The following is a 24,184-nucleotide window of genomic DNA, read 5'->3' as shown; positions in this document are numbered from 1 at the left end:
ACCATACCACACTGCCTCATTTACTCCCAATTTTTGCGCCCATCCAATTATTCACTGCCATTTCCAGTCAATGCTGGAAGTATTTAAATGAGACAGTAATGTCTTGGTGACATCGTAAGTACCATTTTCTGTCATTACTGCCTCATCTACACTGAGTGCCCATCAGACCGGTATAAATGGGTTTCCATTGTTGCTAGGCACTAAGAAAAGACAGAAGTTGATTTAAAGGGCCCAGTCACTGCTTTAAAAGGATTCACAGAAAACTTACATCTCTGCTGACGTGATCATGTATTTGTTTCTTTACTGCTGACAGTTTCTTTACCATCTACCTCTGTGTCTTCTGCTGTGGAGCTCCCATTTCTGCCAGCCTCACAAATCTAAAGAGGTCACAGTGGGTCACTGAGGCATGGCTGACTAGAGCAAATCAGTTCATCCACTGGACAACCGTGAAGCTTGAGAGATACTTGTTTGTATCCCAGCCCCTGTCACTTGGAAGCCAGAAGGGACAGACTTCTTCAGTCTGGTTCCCCAGGCCTCTTTGACAGCAGTCTGAGCATCCATTGCAGAGGTAGAGACTGCCCTTGGTGCCTTTGTCTTGGGGCCTCTGCTGCAGATCAGCCTGAGCTGCAAGCTTGACTGCAGTGCTGCAAAGCCATTTATCAGGGTGCCGCAGGTACATATAGTGGAGTCCTCCAGTTGACCTGCCATCTTCTGAGAGACCATCCCCACTGCCTGCAGGTTTGTTTCATGCTGATCGAGCATCCTTTTAAAAGTAAGATCTGGGAGCCAGACTCCTCATTACATGCCCCCTGGGGAGATGTCTCAGAGCTGGTGCTTGGCAGAGAGAGAGTGTAATGAAGTGCTGGTTTACCGAATGCAGATGGATCTGATAGCTCTTCCTCCTCCTCTGCTTCTCCTTTATCTGGTACATCTAGAGGAGAGAGAGGAGAGCAAGGAGAGAGGTTAAAGTGGGTTGCTGAGGATTACAGTTCACATATGACTTTCATGATTTAGTTTGCTGATGGTTAATGTGCAATACCAGAGGATGATACGGTGAGAAGCAGAATGTCACGATGAACCTGCAGCTGACCCCTGCTCTCCGACTCCCTGTCTTTGACTCTCTCTGTTTCCTGCCTCCTCTGGAGCTCCAAAGTGACACGGCAGAGGTTGGGGGTCTCTCTGTGGCCAATCTCTCTCTGATGCTTTGAGTGGTCCTCTACTTTGAAAAGAATGCAAAATGTGAGCATGCCCTGTTGTTCCAAGAGATGTAGTCAAACCCAGGTACCAGCCTACAGACCAGAGTGGGGGTGATGACAGGTGCATTATGTAAGTAATTACATACCATGTGAGGCTTTTAGTAGGCTGCATGCATGTGAGGCTGTGATTGAAGGAATAATTCCAGATGAAGACTGTGTAAAGCGTCCTATGCATGGATACTCTTAACCCCTACAAAGGCCAAGTCTGTTTAACACTATTTTATTGCTGCTATACCTTCTCACATTTCTCTAGCACTCCTCGACAGGATAAAAGAAAAAAATCTTATCCGACAGGCAATCGCTCTCTCACCTCTCGGCTCCAACCTCTCTTCCTAGCAACCTTTCTTGTCTTCATTTTATCAATACTAGCCAGTTCTCCTCTGAACTTTCCTCTGTTCTTTCTTCCAGCAGCTCCTAATACACCAAACTGCACACACGTCCTCCTACCTACATTCTCACTGTGTTAAATTCAAGACTCATTACAGCGACTTTTAAGCATCCTTTCTCAGGATCTCAAAACTGTGGAACTCCTTACCTCCCTCAGTCTTTCCTTCCTCTTTCAGACTTAAGGCTCTTAAAATCCAAGGTTTAAGTCATCTAACCACTAAGTCTGATTTATCTCACCTCTATTATTCTTTTCAGCCTTGGTGATGCCTGCACTATGGGCCTTAGCCTTTCACCTTGGTTTCTCAATATAAAAAACCTAAGGCTGCTGTGACTATTTGACCGTAGAAGTATGAAAGTGTGGAAAGAGAAGGGAGGAGGATGTCTGTATGAGGAATAGCGCATATGAGTATGAATTTGAAAGACACTTTATAGGCTTACTTACACGTGATGAAGAGTGGCCACCTTACCCTCGAGGTGCCATGGAGTCTCCTGGGATGTGCTGACCTCTGTGGCAGAAATGCTGATATGAATTTCCACCGCATGAAACCTTGTGCTTGAAGCTTCTATTTGTTAAATTCACCCCAGTGGCTGTCACTTTTTGTTGAATTAAACGTGCAGTTTTGGAAATTACAGAATTATTTTATAAATCTTCATTAATGGGTGGGGTTGCGCAAAACGTTGGAGCTGTAATGCACAGCAGTATGGGATGTGAGATCACATGCATCATTTTCTCCACCCAATACTGAGTTACTTCTGGTCATGGTAGTGTGGGAAGGAACTGAGTGGAGACAAGGCACTTCCTTATTTTGGGTGCGGGGGAGGGATTATTACTGGATTGCTGTTGTGCCTGACTCATGAATTGCAGAGGTAAGAGGTAGATCCAGAGGCATGGAAATCTGAAAAGTTTAAGGTGGGGAGGGGTGGCAGGTGGGGAAGAAGATAACTTGAGAATGATTAAGAAAGAACAAAATAACTCGCATTTATATGGCCCCTTATCCCCATTTCTCAGTCCTTAAATGCTTCCCATACAATAAATTACTTTAAAGTTCAGTCACTGTTGTTACGTAAGTGCAGTGATAAAGTCTTTACCAGAAAAGAAAGAAAATGCTCATTAACAAACAAGAATTCTTTCTGTGAAACAAATAACTGCTGTGGTTTGATTGCAACATGTCCTTCGGCATGCTCTGGAGGCTTCGTTATTTAGCTGATGTGTGTGTTTTGTATGCATGTCACATGCTTTCAGTCCACACTGACCCCACTGACTGAAACTTGCTTTCTTGCAGATTTGAAAATGGAAGTGAGTTTTCTGAAGAAGCCGAGAACAATGATCCCAGCGCCTACGTTACAAACTTATCGTACTATCAACTAGTTCCTTTTGAAACGGATATCTTGGAGTGATTCTAACACAAGGCATATTTAATTAAAGGTTGACTTTTCCCCTGTCCCATTCTTTCTATCCTCTCTTTCCTCACAGCCAAACATCAATTGGAGCATGAATGTTGACCTTTGACACCTCTTTCAGCAGGCTGGTCCAATTTGTGAAGGATACTTGAATACAGCAACAATTCTATTTCAGATTCTCACTTAATGTTTACAGAAGAAGAAGCAAGTGACATGTGAAAAGCTACTCTGACAAAGGAGGCCCCGTGGTCTTGGTTGCTTTTGTCTAATTCAAACAATACCAGAAATCCACACAACAAAGTTATGTCGGAAAAGCACAAGACATTTACTTCATTAAAAAAATGTAATAATCACCATGATAAGCATTTAGTCTTAAAAAGACCACCTTGAAAAAAACAGGTCCGATCCAATAACTTTGAAGAACTAGTAGAGATTTGTTCTGAACCACAATATTAACTTCTGTGGATGTGTTTCCTGTTTGAGAGAACCACAGCTGGATCTGGGAAGGATTCTATGTCAGCGTAGGGGCCTGGATGATCTGTGAGACTGGTTTCCATTCCTGATGGAACAGTAAATGAGAAAAGTAATTATCTCAACTAACATTGTTTCAGCACTTGGAGGAATCTCTCACCATGTCCCCTGCTGGTTTTTAACGCACTCTATTAAAGCTTTTGTTGTGAAGCCAACACAAAAATACCTATCAGTATTCACGGAGGCAGCATCAGCAACAGAAGATGCTAATGGAAATCAAGGGCTGGAGCTATTGATGTTTTGATACGGCACCCAGGCTACGAGGCTGTTTCTGCACCTTGCTGCTTCTGTATAGAGTGCACAGTCACAGGTTCTCTTGTGCAAGCGCCTTTTAAACAAATATGTACTAACTTACTATTTTTGGCTTATGTAAATAGTAAATTATTAAAGTCTAGATTGTTTTATACAGTGTATCTTCAAATGTATTTTATTGGAAACAGTATTAATCAATTAAATGATATTTTAATCAGTGTACTAACCTTATGGCTGCTATTTATTTCAGAATTATGAATAAATATAGTTATAAGATGAATCTACTTGTACTGACTATAAGATTGGAACTAAATCTGGGCAGCCAGCTGGCACAGTTAGGGTGGAGTGGAGAAGCGGATTCATGGAGGTGATCTCCCGACAATAATCTCAGCTGAGCTGTTAGGGGGGAGCGCGGTACAGCAGCAAAGCTGAGTGGAGTGTAGCTATTCCTCCCATCCCTGAGAAGGAGCAAAAGCCTGGTGTGCACGTAAACCTTACAGATCAGGTAGGTCCATTCCCTAGTTGGTTCAATCCCCGGGGGAGCTGATCTCAGCTGGGTGGTAATGCTGTAACTGCCGCAGTGCTCCTGGATTGGAGAAAGGGAAATATCAGCCTCGATTCCTGCTCCTGATTATTATCCAGTGACCACTGCTGGGAATTTTGTGCCTGGGTGTTGGATGAGGACACAATTCAGTGAGGCCCCCCATATTTGAACAGCGTGCCGACGCTCACAGTCTAGGCTCACAAATGAAAGGGAGCTGCTAGAGTGAGTGACTGGAGGGCTGAGGAGACGTACACCAGCAGGAGTCACTGCCTTATGGAGAGGAGAGAGAAAATGTGCAATGCCCTCACAGAGTCCCTAATAGTTGGTTATGGAGAAGAACTGCCTCATGGTGGTTGCGAACATATGAAAAATGACGGACAGGAAAAGACCTACTGGTTCATGTAGGTTGTTGAACGATACAGAGATGGGAGAGTGAAAACAGATAAAGAGACCAGGAACAGATCACACCAGTGAGATTGTGCAATTCTTGCACAACTCTGAAAACAATGTCATTTCAGATTGTCAAAGACATTGACAACCTCTATCGTGTCTCTTGATCAGAGTTGAAGCATCTTCTTAAAGTGGTTCCTGAACATCATCCATTGCTACCGATACAGGTGTTCATATACATGTGCGAGATAACAATTTGGACTTTCAGACATTCAAATCGTCCTCCAAGTGTGCAATGGAATTTCTGAATACAGAAAGACCTGGAATTACTTAATTCTTTCCCAAAACCTCTAAACCATGGAACTCCTTACCTCCATTAGTTTCCCTTCTTTCTATTGTCTACACTCTTTTAAAACCTAACCACTATCCCTTGACTTAGCTTGTCTCCTGCTCTTTTCAACCATGGTGGTGTCCTGCATTATAGGCCTTTACCGTTCAAGCTAGGTAACATTCCCTAACAACCACTGGACTCTTACCAGCATCACTAAATGAGGTTAGTAACCAGTCTGTCTCCAGGGAAATGACTATATATATTTATATCTATCTGTATATTTAGAAAGTTAATTGTATGGTTGACATCATCAATGCTTCCTTACAGTTCTGTGCTATAAACAGAATAATTGGCACAAGAACTGTTTAAATCTGAAGAGTTTTCAACTTATGACCTATGTCACAACCTACTTTGAAGTTTGCAGGTTACGCGGTTAAATCATTCATTGAATAATGCTTTCACAATTATGAAGGAGTTGCTTCATCATTATTGGCCTTGCACTATATATAGAGAATTTCCATTTCCATAGGTGCAAGGCATGAAGTCGTTACAAAACAAATGGAAGACACAAGGGAAAAAAATAATTGCTTTCTCTTTACACTCATCTTTTACCATCTAGGCCCTCTAACTCTTTCACAGAGCTGCTGTGACCTTCAAATGGTTATTGCTTTAATCAGCCTAAGGCTGCAACATCTCTTCCCCAAGGCAGATACATCCATCGCAGGCACATTCTCAGTATTTGAAGCCCCACAGGTTTTAATTTTTGACAGTTTTCTTCTTTCCTGAAGATGTTCCATTTAGAGTACTGCATTTAGTTCTGGGCACTGAACCTCAGGAAGGATATATTGGCTTGGAGAGGGTGCAGACCAGATTCACCAGAATAATACCGGGCTAAAAGATTTAAATTATGAGGACAGGTTGCATACACCAGGCTTGTATTCCCTTGACTAGAGAAGATTAAGACGTGATCCAATTGAAGTGTTTAAGATGATTAAAGGATTTGATAGGGTTGAATAAGAGAAACTATTTCCTCTGGTGGGAGAGTTCAGAATAATGAGGTATAACCTTAAAATTAGAGCTAGGCCATTGAGGGGTGATGTCAGAAAGCATTTCTTCACACAAAGGGTAGTGGAAATCTGGAACTCTCTTCCCCCAAAAGCTGTTGAGGCGAGGTCAATTAAAAATTTCAAAACTGAGATTGTTAGGCAAGGGTATTAAGGATTACAGAACCAAGTGGGGGGGGGGGAGGGTAGATGGAGTTAAGATACACATCAGCCATGATCTAATTGAATGGTGGAACAGGCTCAAGGGGCTGAATGGCCTATTCCTGTTCTTATATTCCAATGTTGACACCTTGCTGGGGTACAAACCTACATGTCAGCTGCTCTACAATATCCCTGACAAACAGTTGGTCTTTATGGTAAATCCTGACTGTGGATGTTGTCAGACTGTTAACCACAGAGGCCATTGCAGCTAAACCTGATCCTGTCATCGTTTTACGTCCACAGATGCACACTTTGCAACAGGAGTCATTGGCTGGTGAGTTGCAGCAGGAACCACTCCTCCAATCATTGATAACAGCATGCCACCAATCACTGACATCACCACTCCACCAATCACTGACATCACCAATCACTGACACCAGCTCTCCACCAATCACTGACATCACCACTCCACCAATCACTGACATCACCAATCACTGAAACCAGCTCTCCACCAATCACTGACACCAGCTCTCCACCAATCACTGACATCACCAATCACTGACATCACCAATCACTGACACCAGCTCTCCACCAATCACTGACACCAGCTCTCCACCAATCACTGACTTCACCAATCCACCAATCACTGACACCACTCTCCACCAATCACTGACATCACCAATCACTGACATCACTCCACCAATCACTGACATCACCACTCCACCAAACATTTACACCAATCACTGAGACCAGCTCTCCACCAATCGCTGACACCAGCTCTCCACCAGTCGCTGACACCAGCTCTCCACCAATCACTGACACCAGTGCTCCACCAATCAATCAAGAACTCTGCCCATCTGGCAAAATTAATTTGCCTGAAAAAGATTTTTAAAATGGCTTTATCGCCAATTTAAAATATCTTTCCTACAATAAAAACTATGACTGTGGCATAAATAACAATTTCTAGTGACCACCAGTGTTATATAATGCTTATACACCAAAGGCAACTAATGTAATATAGTTATAATGTGTAGCAATTGTGATATGTGTTCTGTTTAGTCTGACTGGTCTCCATGGGATTTCTGTTTAGTCTGTCACACATAACACAATTGCTACACATTATAAATATATTACATTAGTTGCCTTTGGACATTCTGTGTATAAATCTCGATGGAGGTGCATAAAAGTTCTGAAAAAGGAGAACAGTGTGTAGAATATTCCTCCATTGGGTACAAACAGATGAATAAATTGCAGCCAGTGACTAACATTTTCTGCAGATGTGTGCTCTGGTATATGAGAATTTTTATAGTCCCAAGGAGGATGAAAAGTACTGCTACCAATTTGTCATGGTAACCATTCCAATTACCCCTATAAGACTGGTGCGCTGAAGAATTTGAGCCTTAGAATTCTCCTAGACAAAATCAATTAGTCTCTGCACACCTAGTGCAGACAATATGTTAAATCAATATCCGTTAGGAACTTCTTTTCTTTCCCTAATACATTTTATAAATTAGGATTTCAACAGAATTAAGTCTCACTCAAATCTTAGGATATTACAGTTTCCACAGCTCATAATTAAATTTGATTTTTTGGTGAGAAGGCAGGTTGGAATCAGATGAGGCTCTTCAGACTGAAGGTCATTTTCAAGGTACATTATTTATTACTATAGACTTACCACTGTCTGTATATAAAAATCTAATACAGATTTTCATCAAGTCCTTATAATAGAGTTAGCTATGTCACAGGCTTCAATGCACCTGTGTTTTTTCTCCTTAGCTTTAAATGTGGTTGAGCTAATGTTGCTTGGGATAAGTATTAGCATTTTTTGCTGTAAGATTTGTTACTGGTACAGTATCAGAAATCCCATGGAGACCAGTCATTTGAATAATGTGCCTGTGTAATTCTCCCCTCCTTAATTTCTCCCATCACACTGCCCCCTCCCCCTACCAAACACAACCATGCAAACCTGGTCAAAAGGGTAGCACAGTCCAGCCCACAGGTAACTCTATGGATGCCATTGTTGTCTGTCCTTGGTCAATAGCCACTGGAAAGTGTACTTACATAATACACCACCGCTGTTGATTTTGTTTCTCGGCATAAGTGGGGCCCACAATGGCATTTTTGAATGCCAAAAAGGAGATGGCAGGCGATCATATCCCTGAGTAGCGCCAGGCTATCAGAGATCTTCCTGCTGGGTACATCGCAGGTCTGATCGGGATGGATCACCACCTCCAGGGCTGACTTGACCCGATTGGCGATGACCTTGGACAGGATTTTGTAGTCCACGTTAAGTAGTGAGATGGGTCGCCAATTTTTGATTTCTTCCCTCTCCCCCTTCCGCTTGTAGATGAGGGTGATGATGCCTTTCCTCATGGAGTCTGACATGCTGCCTGCCAGAAGCATACCCCCGTACACTTCCAGCAGGTCTGGGCCTATCCAGTCCCACAGAGCCGAGTACAACTCCACCGGTTAGCTGTCGCTTCCGGGAGTCTTACTCTTCTCGAAGGAACGGACAGCCTTTGTCAGTTCGTCCAGAGTTAGCGGGTGATCCAGACTCTCCCGCTTGCTGTCGTCTAGAATCTCCGTGATAGACGACAAGAAGGATTGGGAGGCCGCGCTGTCTGTGGGCTTTGCGTCGTACAGTCTGGCATAAAAGGATTTGCAGATCCTCAGTATATGAGGATGTGACCGAGCTGTCCCCTTCCTTCAGGCTGCTGATCACAGAGCTCTCTCTGTGCACCTTTTGGAAGAAGAAACACAAGCAAGTCTCGTCCTGCTCCATGGAGCGGACTCTGGACCGGAAGATGATCTTGGAGGCCTCGGAGCGAGGCTTGCTGGTCCTTCACCTCTCTGAGTTCCTCCCCGACATCGATCCCCATCGACTGCAGCAGGAGAAGATTCTGCATGTTTTTCTGGAGTCGGGATGTTTCCCTCTGCCTCTCGCCTTCTGAACATCCTTGAGGATGAAGAACCTCTTGATGTTCGCTTTGATGGCTTTCCACCAGTGCACTAGGGAATCAAAGAGGGGCTTTACGGTTCTCCAACCTTTGTAATCCCTCTTCAGTTCCTCAATGTTTCCCGGGGTCAACAGTTTCACGTTCAGCTTCCATGTCCACCTGCCCACTCTCTGATCGTCCTGTAGGTGACAGTCGGCCAGGAGGAGGCAGTGGTCAGAGAAGAACACCGGTATGACCTTGGTGGATCTGACCTTGAGCTTCCGGGACACAAACAGGAAGTCTATCCTGGAACGGACGGACCCGTCTGCTCTGGACCAGGTGTATTGACGCGCCGCTCCGTCTGCAGGGTTGCTGAAGACGTCGCACAGCTTGGTGTCTTTCACCGCTTCCATCAGGAGTTTGGATGTTGTGTCCAGTTTGTTGTCGGCTCTGCCGGATCGTCCAGCCGCATCGATGATGCAGTTGAAGTCACCGCTGAGAACGACCGGCCTGGACTTCGCCAGCTGCAGAGGGAGCTGCTGGAAGACGGCCAGTCGCTCGCTCTTCAGAGCCGGGGCATACACGTTGGTCAGCCGGAGCGGAGCGTTTTTGTACATTACGTCTGCTACGAGGAGACGACCCCCCACCACCTCCTTTACTTCGGTGATGGTGAAGTTGCCCCCCCGCAGCAGAATCCCCAGGCCAGAGGCACGGCAATCGTTGCCTCCCGACCAGATCGACGGCCCGTGGGCCCACCGCTGCGACCATTGCCGGTAATTGCTGAGGTGCGGCAGGCCACACTCCTGTAAGAACAGCAGGTCGCTCTTGACCTTGGCCAGGTAGTCCAAGATCAACACACATCGTGTAGTGCATTTAACGCTACGCACGTTAATGGATGAGACTTTCAGACCCATTTTAACAACAGTTTAAAGTCTCACCCGACAGTCCGTTTGCTGTTTCCAGCTCTTGGCCGTGTCCCTGCATCCAAGTGATCTGTGCAAAGTGTTCCACGCTCCCTGAGCTGAGGTACGAGTTCTGTTCTGCCTCAGAGAGGGGGTCGTCGTTCCGCCGGGGTGACATCGGTGGCGTGGTGTCGGGTGAAGAGTCCGTGCGATCCTCGATCGGTTGGGGCTCCTCGTTGTTGCTGCTCCCAGTTTCCCGGAGCCGTTCTTCGCTCTCTGTGGTGCTGCTCCCAATGTCCCGGAGCTGGTGTGCGCTGGGCACTTCGCTGCTCCCGGCTTGCCGGACGGCTGGAGGGTGCTGGAGGCATTGTCGCGTCCAGTGTTCTGGAGATGGGGGGGTGTCGATCCTGTCCCTGTCGCCTTGGACGTTTTGACGCTTTTGGTGAGAAGCCTGGCTGCATCGCTCCTGTCGTCCCTCCTCGTCAGACGCGGGGTAGTCGCTGTAGTCCGACTGCGACTCGAGCGCTCTTTTAGCCTACGTACAGGACAGGGGGGTGAACACCTGCCTGATCAGCCTGGACCAGGAGAAGGCCTTTGACAGAATATCCCACACGTACATGATGGACATGCTCTCCAAAATGGGATTTGGAGAGGGAATCCGCAATTGGATCCAACTGCTCTACACAGACATTAGTAGCGCAGTTTCAATCAACGGGTGTGAATCAGAAAGCTTTTCGATCAAATCTGGAGTCAGGCAGGGCTGTCCTCACTCCTCCGTCTTGTTCATGTGCTGCATCGAACCCTTTGCCAAGTCCATCAGGAGGGATGCAGGCATAAGAGGGGTGACGATCCCAGGCAGCGGAGGCACTCAGATCAAGGCCTCCCTGTACATGGACGACGTCGCCGTCTTTTGCTTGGATCAACTGTCGGTCCACAGATTGATGAGCATCTGCGACCAGTTCGAACTAGCCTCGGGGGCCAGGGTAAATCGTAGCAAGAGCGAGGCCATGTTCTTTGGGAACTGGACTGACCGATCCTTTGTCCCCTTCACCGTCAGGTCGGATTACCTGAAGGTGCTGGGGATCTGGTTCGGGGGGGCCGGGGCGTGCACCAAAAACTGGGAGGAGTGTATTTCCAAGGTCAAGCAGAAACTGGGACTGTGGGATCGACGATCCCTCTCGATTGTGGGCAAGAACCTGGTCATCAGGTGCGAGGTGCTCTTGGTGTTGCTGTATGTGGCGCAGGTCTGGTCCATACCTCACTCCTGCGCCGCGACAGTCACCCGAGCCGTTTTCCACTTTATCTGGAAATCAAAAATGGACTGTATCCGATGTACAAATCTCCAGAGAAAGGGGGGAAAGGCGTGCCCAACGTGGCCCTCATCCTGATGGCCACCTTTGTGTGCGGCTGCATCAAGCTGTGCGTAGACCCTCGGTACACAAACACAAAGGGCTCGATATTAGCAGGGCGGCGGGTTCTCAGCGGGGGGGTGGACTGGGCGCGTGGGTAACGCGCCCGGTGAAATCGGGGTGCTCCGCACGGAATCGCAGGCTAATTGGAGCTACTTACCTGGTCTTCCGGGTTTCCTGCTGGTAAGCTGCGCGGCGGGCAGACTGCACATGCGCAGCAAGGTCTGTCAGCTGGAGGAGCTCTAATGAAGGGGCAGTCCTCCACTGACTGATGCTGCAGAAAATAGGAAAAATTTCAGCATGGAACAGCCCAAGGAGAAGGCTGCTCCTGGGTTTAATGATGCCTCACTCCAGGTATCATTGGATGAGGTGAGGAGGAGGGGGAGGACAGAGATCTTCCCCCCGGTGGGCGGGAGGAAGTGGCCTGCCTCTGCCACCAAGAAGGCCTCGCTCGAGGTGGCAGAGGAGGTCACCTGCACCACCAACATATCGCGCACCTGCATACAGTGCAGGAGGCGCTTCAATCACCTAAGTAGGTCAGCCGAAGTGAGTACACTTACTCATTCCCCTACACTCCGTCTGCCACATCACTGCCCCCACCCCACATCTCCTTCTGCACTGCCAACACTACTCTATCACATCACCCCTCACACCCACTCAAACCTCATCCTCATCTTACCTGCACTTACTCACCTCGCCAGTACTCATCCCGCCACTACCACTCAACCCAATCCTCATACAATCTCATGGCTCTATCTCATACTCACCCTCTCATGCATCTCTTTCACGGTCAGCCTCACTCAACCTGCCACTACCTGTGCTGCAGCCACAGGGCATGCATCACGTATGTGCAGTAGGAAGCGTAAGGCAAACGTGTCGTGAGCATGAAGGGGATGCACAAGGGTGTTTGAGGGTTTGTCATGGTGTTTACCTATATTTAATTTCTGATCAACTTACATAATATATTATATTGGCACCACTACTGCCAAGTCTTTGCGAATCTTGTCTGGTTTGTGCAATAATGCCCTTTCCTGAGGATCACAATGAAGACCCACACCTGATGCCACATTTGAGGGGGTCCACAAGGTAGGTAAATGTGTCACTGCAGAGTGGGTGTAGGTGTATTTGCAGGGCTCTTTTGTGCAGACAACTGAGAGACATCGGCGATGTCCCCGGTTGCACCCTGGAAGGATGCGGAGGAGAAGTTGTTGAGGGCAGTGGTGACTTCGACAGCGACAGGTAAGAAGATGGTGCTCGGGCCAGCAGGGAGCAGCTCGGCATGAAGGAGGCTGCAGATGTCCACGACTACATGTCGAATGACTCTGAGCCTCCATCTGCACTGCTGCTCAGAGAGGTCCAGGAAGCTAAGCCTCGGTCTGTAGACCCTGTGGCGAGGGTAGTGCCCTCTGCGACGCATCTCTCTCTGCGGTTGCCCCCCCTCCTGCTGTGCAGATGGATGTGTCACAGCACTGTGTTGTGGAGCTCCACGTGTCAGAGGTGGACGGCGTGGCTGGTGAGGCTGGTGATGCTGTTCGCCCTCCGAGGAGGTCATGACTGCAGCTACGACAGCCCCCATCCAGAAGATGTACATTTGAGGGGGTCCGCAAGGTAGGTAAATGTGTCTGGACACCGGGGTAAGTGTGCAAGTTTGTGAATTTTATTGTTAAGGGGAGGGTGGTGGAGGCCAAACTTTGTCCAAAGTGACAGAGTGGCCTCCTGCAATGGGTGAGGGTCTCCCCCCGCCCCACCTGTCAAATGGAACTTTGCAGCTGCCACAGGCTGATGACCGCAACACGTCCATTTGAACTGGGAGTGTTTCCCCCAGTATGGGAAACAGTCTCAGTTAATTTCAAAATCCCAGCCCTCCTAAAATATCAGGTCAATCAGGTCTGTAAATGACCTGAAGTACCTGTTTAAGTGCTTTAAGTGGCACCCCGCTGGCTTTAATTGCCGGCGGGAGTCCCACATGCGGGGGCTGCGCACGCACGTCAGCGCGTCACTGGGGAACGCGGAAGTGGGCGGGTTGGAGCCGGGCTTCAGACCCGCCCCGGGAATCCCGGATTTTTGCAACCCCCCTGCCGCGAGTGCGAAAATCGAGCCCAAAGTGTCACCACGTGCTGAGGTTCCATCTGTCCCCGGTGTTGAGAAGGATGGGCCTGGCCACGCTGCCACGGAACGCTCCGTCCAGTTGGACCGTTCCGCCCCACCTGTCCTTCGTCGAAAAGTTTATGCAAAAAAACACCTTTGACCACAAGGTGATCAGCAAATGGTCCGCACATAACGTCCTCGAGACCCTGAGGGAAAAAGAGATGGTGGATCCTGTCGGATGTTTCCCTGAGCAGACTGTCGATGTCATTTGGCAGAACGCCTCATCGCCAGAGCTTTCAAACAAGCAACAAGACCTAGCTTGGATGGTGGTGAGAAGGGCCCTTCCCGTCAGATCCTTCATGCACTCACGAAGTCTCAGCGCCACCGTGCGCTGTCCCCGAGGAGACCGTCACCCATCTCCTTCTGGAATGCGCCTTTGCAAAGAAGGCCTGGAGAGAGATGCAGTGGTATCTGTCCAGGTTCGTCCCGAGCATCAGAGACGGACATCAACTGCTGCTGGAAGACCATCAACTGGTGAAAGACGCCCTTTGGTCTGCCTGAAACTTGCTGGTCTTCCAGTGCAAGGAGCTGTCCTTGACCGAGTGTTGCAGACTGGCACATTCCAAGATCCAGGACTACGTGCTCAGGGACACACTGAGGCTGGGTGCGGCCGCCGCAAAGGCTCTGTGGGGAAAGGCAACCATTCAGAGCCTTCCCGCCATTGTATACCGAGGGGCTGCAGTCAGGGAAAAACCACCGGGCAGAATGTAAAATTCAAATTGCTATAATGTACCTGTAATGATTCTGTAATATACCTGTAATGAATCTGTAATCAATAATCTGTATTGAGTGTAATGCAATGAGGCACCCTAGAGTGTCATGAACTGTAATTATGTACAATGTGTTCATTGAACTGTACCTGATGTAACCTGCAAATTGTAAAATCTGTATTGTGTACGTTTGGAATGTGATATGACAACTGTATTGCATGTATCGCTGCAAATTTTTATGAATAAAGTATATTTTTTGAAAAAGAAATTAATCAATCTCAGGAAAGAGCCAATTAAACCAAACAACTCAGGAAGAGAAATTTGTTCTTCGGCCAGTTCAGCTATACTGGCCCATGCCCTCCCTCTCTGAAATTACAGACCCTCCCTTGGGGTGGACATCCAAGGAGCACAAGCACCCACCATTTTTATGCTGATGAACCTGTCCCTGGGATTTCGGTTGGTTCACCATCAGGGCAGACTGAAGGGTAGAAGTCCTGTCCCATTGGACTTCTGTCAGCACAGTGACCCACAAGGAATTTCCAGGCCATTTAATTATCTAGTTACCAGAGTTTGAGATCCATTGCTTGATCCACAAAATCAGTGAGCTTCCATTCAGCCAAGAAGGGTTATGCTGGAGGGCCTTTTCTACACATTCATGCATCTGATACAATTAAGAATGTTACATTCCTCCTCTAGTACATTTACATCAAATGGGCCTGGGACTCGATGGGCACTGCAGGGGATAGAACATATTATTGATGTAAAATGATCATTGTTATTTGAATTAACCAGTTATTGATTTTTAGTTTGGGCAGGCTACCTTTTTTTTCTTAGTGCCACTTTTTTTTTAATGTGTTACTTGTAGATGTTCTGGTGGCTTTGGGCTTAGCCTGATATCACCACTTATTAGTCTATGCAAAACAGTAGGCTTATTGGATGTGTTGGCACCTTGCTGTATTTCCAGTGCATCTCTCATGAGAGGTCCCTCAGCTTATCCATTTTGGGGTGAAGTGATAGCTTGGATTTCTGACATATCAGAATACTATATTCTATCTAACCCTGGAATCTGGCTGCTGGAAGATAAATTGTGTAACTTCCAGCTTCAAATTCATCAACAAAATGGCAGTCACTGATAGCTAAAAAACTGTTACTGAATTCCATGATCCGTGATATTAGCTACACAGATTAAGAAGGTTCCAGGTAGTGCAAGAAAATCAAAAAGTTAGTATGCAGGTGCAGCAGGTGATCAAGAAGGCCAACGGAATGTTGGCATTTATTGCTAGGGGGATAGAATATAAAAACAGGGAGGTATTGCTGCAGTGAGACCGCACCTGGAATACTGCATACAGTTTTGGTGTCCATACTTAAGAAAAGACATACTTGCTCTCGAGGCAGTACTCGGTTAATCCCGGGGATGAGGGTGTGGACATATGAGGAGAGGTTGAGTAGATTGGGACTCTACTCATTGGAGTTCAGAAGAATGAGAGGCGATCTTATTGAAACATATAAGATTGTGAAGGGGCTTGATCGGGTGGATGCGGTGAGGATGTTCCCAAGGATGGGTGAAACTAGAACTAGGGGGCATAATCTTAGAATAAGGGGCCGCTCTTTCAAAACTGAGATGAGGAGAAACTTCTTCACCCAGAGGGTAGTAGGTCTGTGGAATTTGCTGCCCCAGGAAGCTGTGGAAGCTACATCATTGAATAAATTTAAAACAAAAATAGACAGTTTCCTAGAAGTAAAGGGAATTAGGGGTTACGGGCAGCGGGCAGGAAATTGGACATGAATTTAGATTTGAGGTTAGGATCAGATCAGCTATGATCTTATTGAATGGCGGAGCAGGCTCGAAGGGCAGATTGGACTACTCCTGCTCCTATTTCTTATGTTCTTACGTTCTTATCTTTGATCTGTGGCGAGTTAACTGATCTTAACTTGAATGTTCGATGGTGATTACAAGTCACCTTTGCACCTCTGGACCAGGGAAAGGAAAAATTAGTCAGGGTTCCCACTCCTGATCATTATTTAATCGCTGCTGCTTGCAAGTATTTATGTGGACATCAGGTGAGGGTAGGGCTGGGCTCGGCTGTGATATCTCCCATGCTGAAATAGCCTGCCCACACCCCAGTTAGACTTGCACCTGAATAATAGTCAACCAGGCAAGGTGCAGGAGGGATGCTTAGTGTGAGTTAACTGCTTCAAGAGAGCTGAAAATTGGAGGGAAAAAACTATTAAATTGTAAATGGACCATAGTGGACAGATTTACAGGATCATGTAGGCTTGGGAAAGGTTAGTCTCACAAGATGAGACCAATTTGCCAAATTTAATGGCTGTTGAGTCATATTTCTGGGGTAATTACTTCAGCCCTTAGAGGGAATAGTGACATTTGGTTCTAACTGAGCTTTTTGTATTCCATAATTAGTTTTTTTTTAACATTCATCACATTGTTGCCGTCAGTGTCGGCTGAGAGTCTATACTTACTCATATCATTTGTGTTCTTGACTAGACATTTACATTAAATATGGACCCATATTAAATGGTTAAACACAGATCCGTATTTGACACATGAACCCAGATTTTCTGACCCCCGCTGAATTGAGTTGGAAAGCGAATTACGTCAACCTAACACATGTGCACGGGCACTGACGTAATTCCCAGGGGCAGCCTCATTTTAATATTTCTGGTGAATTCCAGGCATTGGGAATGCCTCTCATTGGGAGCTTGCCAGTTGGGAGCAAGGAATAGAATGCTGCTGTAAGATTTAAGGTTTTGGAGCAGTTTAAAAGAGCAAACAATGTGGAAGTGCTGCTAGAGGACATCAGATGGAGGAGGGAGGCTCTGTTTTGGCACTGAGCAATGCAGGCCCCTAAGGAAAGCTGTCCAGGCGTAATAGAAGGATATGGCTAGGGCACTGAACCTGACGACCACATGCATAGACACTCAGCAGAACAAAAAATTAGAGCCAGGACTTTCAGGAGTGACTAGGAAACACTTCTAAATGCAAAGTGTGGTAGAAGTTTGGAACTCTCTTCCGCAAACAGCAGTTGATATTAGCTCAATTGTTAATTTTAAATCTGAGATTGATAGATTTTTGTTAACCAAGGGTATTAGGGATCTGGAGCTAAGGCGGGTAAATGGAGTTAGGTCACAGATCAGACATGATGGCCCCGATATTAGCGTGGAGGCAGGATGGCAGCGGGGGAGGGGGGGGGGGGTGTTTGGGCGCCTGGGTAACCCGCCCAATAAAATGTCCGTTTTCCACTTGATTGCGGGTCAATTGGAGCCACTTAATGTGGCTTCCGGGTTTGCCGTCCGAAAGCTGCGCAGTGGGCGGACTGCGCACCCGCATCACAGGCTGTCAGCGAGGACCGGAGGGGGGCCGCATCAAATCGTCATCCTCACAGATACGGAGAAGGAGGCGCTGGAGCTCAGCAGAATCCTCGAGTGCCTGTCCGTCGGGAACGCCAAGACTGGCACCCGACAAACGTCTGGTGACTTAACTTTAACATTCAGCACACGCAATATGAATTGATGTTAACATGCCTGCCATCTTCAGCACCTCTGTATGTTCATTGCAACATGACACATCTGTGATCATGCTTAATATTGCCTTGTGTTCTCTTACTGGGCCTTCAGCGACCGCTGTGACGGCAGAGGCCGATTCCTCAGAGGACCTGCCGGCCTCTGAGGGTGCACCATCATATGTGAATGAGCCATTCACCAGCGCAGATACTCACACTTTGGTGGGTCCCAGTCCTCAGTTAGTTGGGGTCGCACATGGTGAGTCACCACACACATGTGAGCACAAGCAGACACTGGTGACAGGGGCAGCTGTGGAGAGTCCACGTCAGAGGGAGCACTCTTCTCCAGGCTCTGCTCAGCTAGACACAGATGCTGAACCCTGGGGGCCATCCTTTAAAAGGAGAATGATCGAGGGGCAGCAGCACATTTGCGAGGTGCTGGAACAGGTGCCACGCGCACTCTCCACAATCACACAGAGGATGGAGGAGTCCAACTCCTGCATCAGTGGAATAGTGGCACAGGTATGGGAGGGAATCTCTGAGATACTGTCACAGGGACATGCGGGCGTCTCTGAGATAGTGTCACGGGTAAGTGTGGAAATGTCTGCTATGGAGAGAAGGCTAGCCTCCCTTGAGCTTCAAGCACGGCTCACAAATGAGTCCATCCAGGCCCTGACAATGGCCATTCGGACTCAGGGTGAACAACATTCTGCCGCCTTAAACAGGCAGGCAGATACACTAGCACTAGCCTTACAAGGCTTCACACATGTCCTCCAAATCTTGTCCAGCACAGTGGTAGGAGTGGTGTAGGCCTGGCCCAGGGGAGGGATGATGGCGAAAAGGGGCATGGAAGTGGGGTCGCCACTCAAAGTGCTCCCACCTCTCACCTGTTGCCCCCCTCTCAAATAGTACCCGCAATGTTGCCTCCTCTCCAGGTGGCCGAGTCTGCCCCTGCACAGGTGCAGGTGGAGCAGTCTGTGGAGGGGTCCTCACGGGCTCCAGAACCCAGAGGACGTAGGCCCAAAGCATCTAATCTGTCAGGGCATGAACAAGAGCAACCTGCCACTACCTCTGCTGCAGCCACAGGGGATGCACCACGTAGAAGTAGTCGTAAGCATAAGGTGAATGTTTTGTGAGCACGAAGGGGTTGCACAAGGGTGTTCGGCGGTTGGTCATGTTTTTTATTTATATTAGCTTTTTGTTAAACTCACATTAAATATTATTATTGTCACCACTACTGCCACGTCTTGGCCATTCTTGACCGGCTTCTGTAATAAGGCCCTTTCATGAGGTTCACCATAAATGCTGACACCTGATGCCACCCATTGGGTCACTCTACAATGGGTGTACATATAGTTACAAGTCTGTTTTGTGCAGGGAGGGGTGGGGGGGCTGGTGTGGGCGCTGTTCTTTCCAGGTGGTGTGAGGACTGGACTCTTCACACTGTCTGATGTTAGGAGAACCGTTCACATATCAGTGACTCCCTGGTCTCACGAGCAGCCAGGTGAGCCGTTGTTCTGCCCATGGGTTGATCCTGCTCCTCCTCAGCCTCTCCTCCACCTCCTCCTCCTCAATGTGGGTGGCAGATGTGGATGGAGCCTCCTCAAGCGGCACCCCTCTCTGTTGTGCCCTGTTGTGCCCAGGGCTGCTCAAGACACCTAAAGCGCATCTTGAGCAGCCCTATATCATGCTCAATTGTAGACATGGGGGTGATGTGGCTGTCGTTATATCGACACTGTTGCTCGGTGATGGGGTTCCTCAGAGATGTCATGAGCCACATGTGCAGGGGGTATCCCTTGTCCCCGAGGAGCCAGCCGTTAAGTGTGTTCGGTGCGTGGAAGAGGGGCGGGATGTTGGATTCCCGGAGGATGAAGGAATCTTGGCAGCTGCCAGGGATCTGGCGTACACGTGAAGGAATCTTTTGCGGTGGTCACAAACGAGCTGAGTGTTGATGGAGTGATAGCCCTTCCTGTTGATGAACAGTCCTGGCTCGTGTGGAGGTGCTCGTATTGCTATGTGGGTGCAATCGATTGCACCCTGCACCCGTGGGAAGCCAGACACAGCATGGAATCCCACTGCCCTCTCCATCAGGCTGAGGTCATCCTTGGGGAAGTTAAAGTATTGCGAGGCCCTGCGAAACAAGCCGTCGGTGACCTGCCTTATGCACTTGTGTGCAGACGACTGAGAGACCCCGGCAATGTCTCCGGTGGCACCCTGGAAGAAGTTGAGGGCGGTGGTGACTTTGACAGCGACAGGTAAGAAGATGCTGCTCGGCCCAGCTGGGAGCAGCTCGGCATGAAGGAGGCTGCAGATGTCTGCGACTACCTGCCGACTGACTCTGAGCCTATGTATGCACTGCTCCTCAGGGAGGTCCAGGAAGCTGAGCCTCGGTCTGTAGACCCTGTGGCGAGGGTAGTGCCTCCTGTGACATCACTCTCTCTGTTGTTGCCCTCCATGCTATTGTGCAGATGCCTGTGGCACAGCACTGTGTTGTGGAGCTCCATGTGACGGAGGTGGACGCCATGCCTGGCGAGGCTGGTGATGTTGCTCGTCCTCGGATATAGTGGTGAATGCAGCCATGGGGTTTCCCTCCATCCTGACGGTGTGAGTTTGAGGTGGTCCGCAAAGTAGTTAAATATGTTTGAACAGCAGAATTTTGGGTGGAAAGTGAGAATTTTGAGTGAAAACACAAAGGTCTTGCAGCCAAAACTTTGTCTGAAGTGACAGAGTGCCCTGCTGCAATAAATTATGTTTTCTCCCCACCTCCCACTGGCTGCTGGCTGAAACACGACTGTTGCAACAGGGAGTGTTACCCACAGCACAGGAAACACACTGAGGATGCTTCAAAGTCGCACCCCTGCCAAAATGTGGAGACAATCAAGTGGTTCAAGTACTTCAACGAGCTCAACAACTATGTAAATTATCATCCCGCCAGCTTTAATTGCCGTTGGGACTCCTGCATTCGGGAGGCACGCGCGCACTGGGATGCATCAATGAGGAACCCGGAAGTCTGCGAGTTGGAGCCGGGCTCCGAACCTGCTCGGGATTTCTGCGATTTTCGGAGCCCTCCCCTGCCCCCAACGCACCCGCTCTTTCACCCGAAAATCGAGCCCGATGTCATTGAATGGCGGAACAGGCTCGAGGGGCTAAATGGCCTACTCCTGTTCCTATGTTCCTAAAAGTTTAATAACCTTACAAGATCAGCTAAAGTGAGAGGAGACAGCCATACCTACCAGGAATACACTGTATGAATCATGTCTGCCATTTAAAATGACCATCCTATCACACTGTGTTAAAGTGCTTGAATTGCTTACCATCAATGCCCTTTACACAACCAAGATCCACCTGCAAGTGCTCCTTCACTCACATTTTTACATGCTTTCACACCATGGCATGTAATTGCCTGTTGCATGCAGTATCATCACACCCATTATGGGCCTCATGCTGTATTACTGCATGACATAGAAACCAATGGTAATTTTGCCCTTTTTCAGGGACAAGACAGCTGGGAGAGTGCTCTGACAGGTGGCGGATGCCTAAACCACCAACCTCTCGCTCCCTTTGAGGAGGAAGTGATCCAAATCCTGGGGAGGCCGGAGATGGGGAAGGAGAAGTGTATGTGGAAGCTGTGGCTTCATGATGACATTCTGCTTTCTCATCCTATTATACCTAGCAGTAATTGTGAACAATATCCTGAAACCCTCATTTCAGTCCTACTGAAATTGATGTGTGCTACACTCTGCAGGAAACTATTCTAACCTTTTCCCTCCTATAGAAGCATCAGAGGTAAAAGGCACAGGCCCCACTGCATCTGATGCTGCCAGCACTTTACAGCATGCAACATCACTCAATCTATCCTTCCCAACCACCAGTTCAGACACATCCACCCCAGGGGAGTGAGAAAGTGAGCCAGAGTGGACTGCATTGAGTGATACACAGACCACCAGACAGCAGGAGCAGCTGCTGGTGACACATGAGGAAAAAGACATTGCGGACTAGGGGCACCACCACGTGGCTGAAGAGATAAGGCATTTAGATCTCACAGGTCTTTTTAAGAGAGCCATGTTTGCAGAGCATCATGGCGTTGGTGCAGACATAGGACCAGGTCAGGTGGTGAGCTGACGGCAGCTGGGATGGGGGAGTACTTTAGCAACAACAATATCAACTTGCATTTATAAAGCACCTTCAACATAGTAAAACGTCCCAAGGTGTTACACGGGAGCAATTTCCAAAGAAAATTTGATACTGAGCCACATAAGGAGATATTAGGACAGGTGATCGAACGCTCGATCAAAGAGATAGGTGTCAAGAAGCATGTTAAAGGAGGAGAGAGAGGTAGAAAGGTGGAGAGGATTAGGGAGGGAATTCCAGAGCTTAGGGCCTAGGCAGCTGAAGGCACAGATGCCAATGGTGGAGCGATTAAAATCGGGGATGTGCAAGAGGCCAGAATTGGAGGAGTGCAGAGATCTCGGAGGGTTGTAGGTCTGAAGGAGGTTACAGAGATAGGGAGGGGTGATGCCATGGAGGGATTTGAAAACAAGGATGAGAATTTTAAAATTGAGGCGTTCCCGGACCGGGAGCTAATGTAGATCAGCGAGCACAAGGGTGAGGGGTGAACGGGACTTGGTGTGAGTCAGGATACGAGCAGCAGAGTTTTGGATGAGCTCAAGTTTATGGAGGGTGGAAGATGGGTGGTCGGCCAGGAGTCTAGAGGTAACAAGGCATGGATGAGGGTTTCAGCAGCAGATGAGCTGAGGCGGGGCAGAGACGGGCGATGTTACAGAGGTGGAAGTCGACAGTCTTGGTGATGGAGCGGATATGTGGTCGAAAGCTCATCTCAGGATCAAATAGGACTTCAAGGTTGTGAACAGTCTGGTTCAGCCTCATTCAGTGGTCAGAAAGAGGGTTAGAGTCGGTTGCTTGGGAACGGAGTTTGTGGCGGGGACCAAAGACAATGGCTTCGGTCTTCCCAATATTTAGTTGGATGAAATTTTTGCTTATCCAGTACTGGATGTCGGACAAGCAATGTGACAAATCAGAGACAGTGGAGGGGTCGAGGGAGGTGATGGTGAGGTAGAGTGTACATGTGGAACCTGTCTTGTTTTCGGATGCTCTTACATCACTGGAGCATGTGGCAGTTCCTGGGACATCTCCAGTGGAGGCCCTTATAACAGAGGCCTTAAGGGCAGCCTGTGCTTCTTCCATGACTGATGCCATGAAGGTCTGGAGTGCCAGATTGGTGAGAGCTATCTTTTTCAGCTTCATCAGGTTTAACAACTAGTTATAGACAACCATGACGTAGGGCCTCACTGACATCACTGACCTCATTGATATCATTTGGTCTACTTTTCTGACGATGAGAGATCATGTTGGCCGAGTCCTGAAGGACACAGCTGCCAGACTGGGCCTGCGGCAGGTGTGAGAGAAACAACACGAGGGAAAAACCTACTTGACCTCATCCTCACCAATCTACCTGTCGCAGATGCATCTGTCCATGACAGTATTGGTAGGAGTGACCATCGCATAGTCCTTGTGGAGACAAAGTCCCGTCTTCACACTGGGGACATTGTGTTGTGTGGCACTATCACTGTGCTAAATGGGATAGATTCAGAACAGATCTAGCAGCTCAAAACTGGGCATCCATGAGGTGCTGTAGGCCATCAGCAGCAGCAGAATTGTATTCCAGCACAATCTGTAACCTCATGGCCCGGCATATCCCTCACTCTACCATTACCAACAAGCCAGGAGATCGACCCTGGTTCAATGAGGAGTGTAGAAGAGCATGCCAGGAGCAGCATCAGGCATACATAAAATTGAGGTGCCAACCTGGTGAAGCTACAACTCAGGACTACATGCATGCTAAACAGTGGAAGCAACATGCTATAGAGAGAGCTAAGTGATCCCACAACCAACGAATCAGATCAAAGCTCTGCAGTCCTGCCACATCCAGTCGTGAAGGGTGATGGACAATTAAACAACTAACGGGAGGAGGAGGCTCGGTAAACATCCCCATCCTCAATGACGGCAGAGTCCAGCACGTGAGTGCAAAAGACAAGGCTGAAGCATTTGCAACCATCTTCAGCCAGAAGTGCTGACTGGATGATCCATCTCGGCCTCCTCCCGATAACCCCACCATCACAGAAGCCAGCCTTCAACCAATTTGATTCACTCCACGTGATATCAGGAAACGGCTGAGTGCACTGGATACAGCAAAGGCTATGGGCCCCGACAACATCCCGGCTGTAGTGCTGAAGACTTGTGCTC

At 48.1% G+C, this 24,184-nt stretch overlaps 1 protein-coding gene and 1 long non-coding RNA gene across 3 annotated transcripts in view; one reads left to right on the top strand and one right to left on the bottom strand.

Annotated features, from left to right (window-relative positions):
• The window catches only part of pxdc1b (PX domain containing 1b), a 65,845-nt gene extending 61,796 nt beyond the window's left edge, over window positions 1-4,049 (top strand). The window contains exon 5 of the mRNA XM_068001772.1: window positions 2,927-4,049. Within this exon, the coding sequence (XP_067857873.1) occupies window positions 2,927-3,041 (115 nt within the window). The 3' untranslated portion in view covers window positions 3,042-4,049. The remainder of the gene's footprint in view (window positions 1-2,926) is intronic.
• The window catches only part of LOC137337888 (uncharacterized), a 79,187-nt gene continuing 58,358 nt past the window's right edge, over window positions 3,356-24,184 (bottom strand). For both annotated transcript variants that reach the window (XR_010966611.1, XR_010966612.1), the window contains exon 3: window positions 3,356-3,603. This is a non-coding gene — a long non-coding RNA (uncharacterized lncRNA). The remainder of the gene's footprint in view (window positions 3,604-24,184) is intronic.

Source organism: Heptranchias perlo, chromosome 2 (assembly GCF_035084215.1).
Source record: "Heptranchias perlo isolate sHepPer1 chromosome 2, sHepPer1.hap1, whole genome shotgun sequence".
In the NCBI taxonomy this organism is placed as follows: Eukaryota; Metazoa; Chordata; class Chondrichthyes; order Hexanchiformes; family Hexanchidae; genus Heptranchias; species Heptranchias perlo.
The sequence above is the reverse complement of the archived record's forward strand: the minus strand, read 5'-3'. Positions and strand labels throughout refer to the sequence as shown.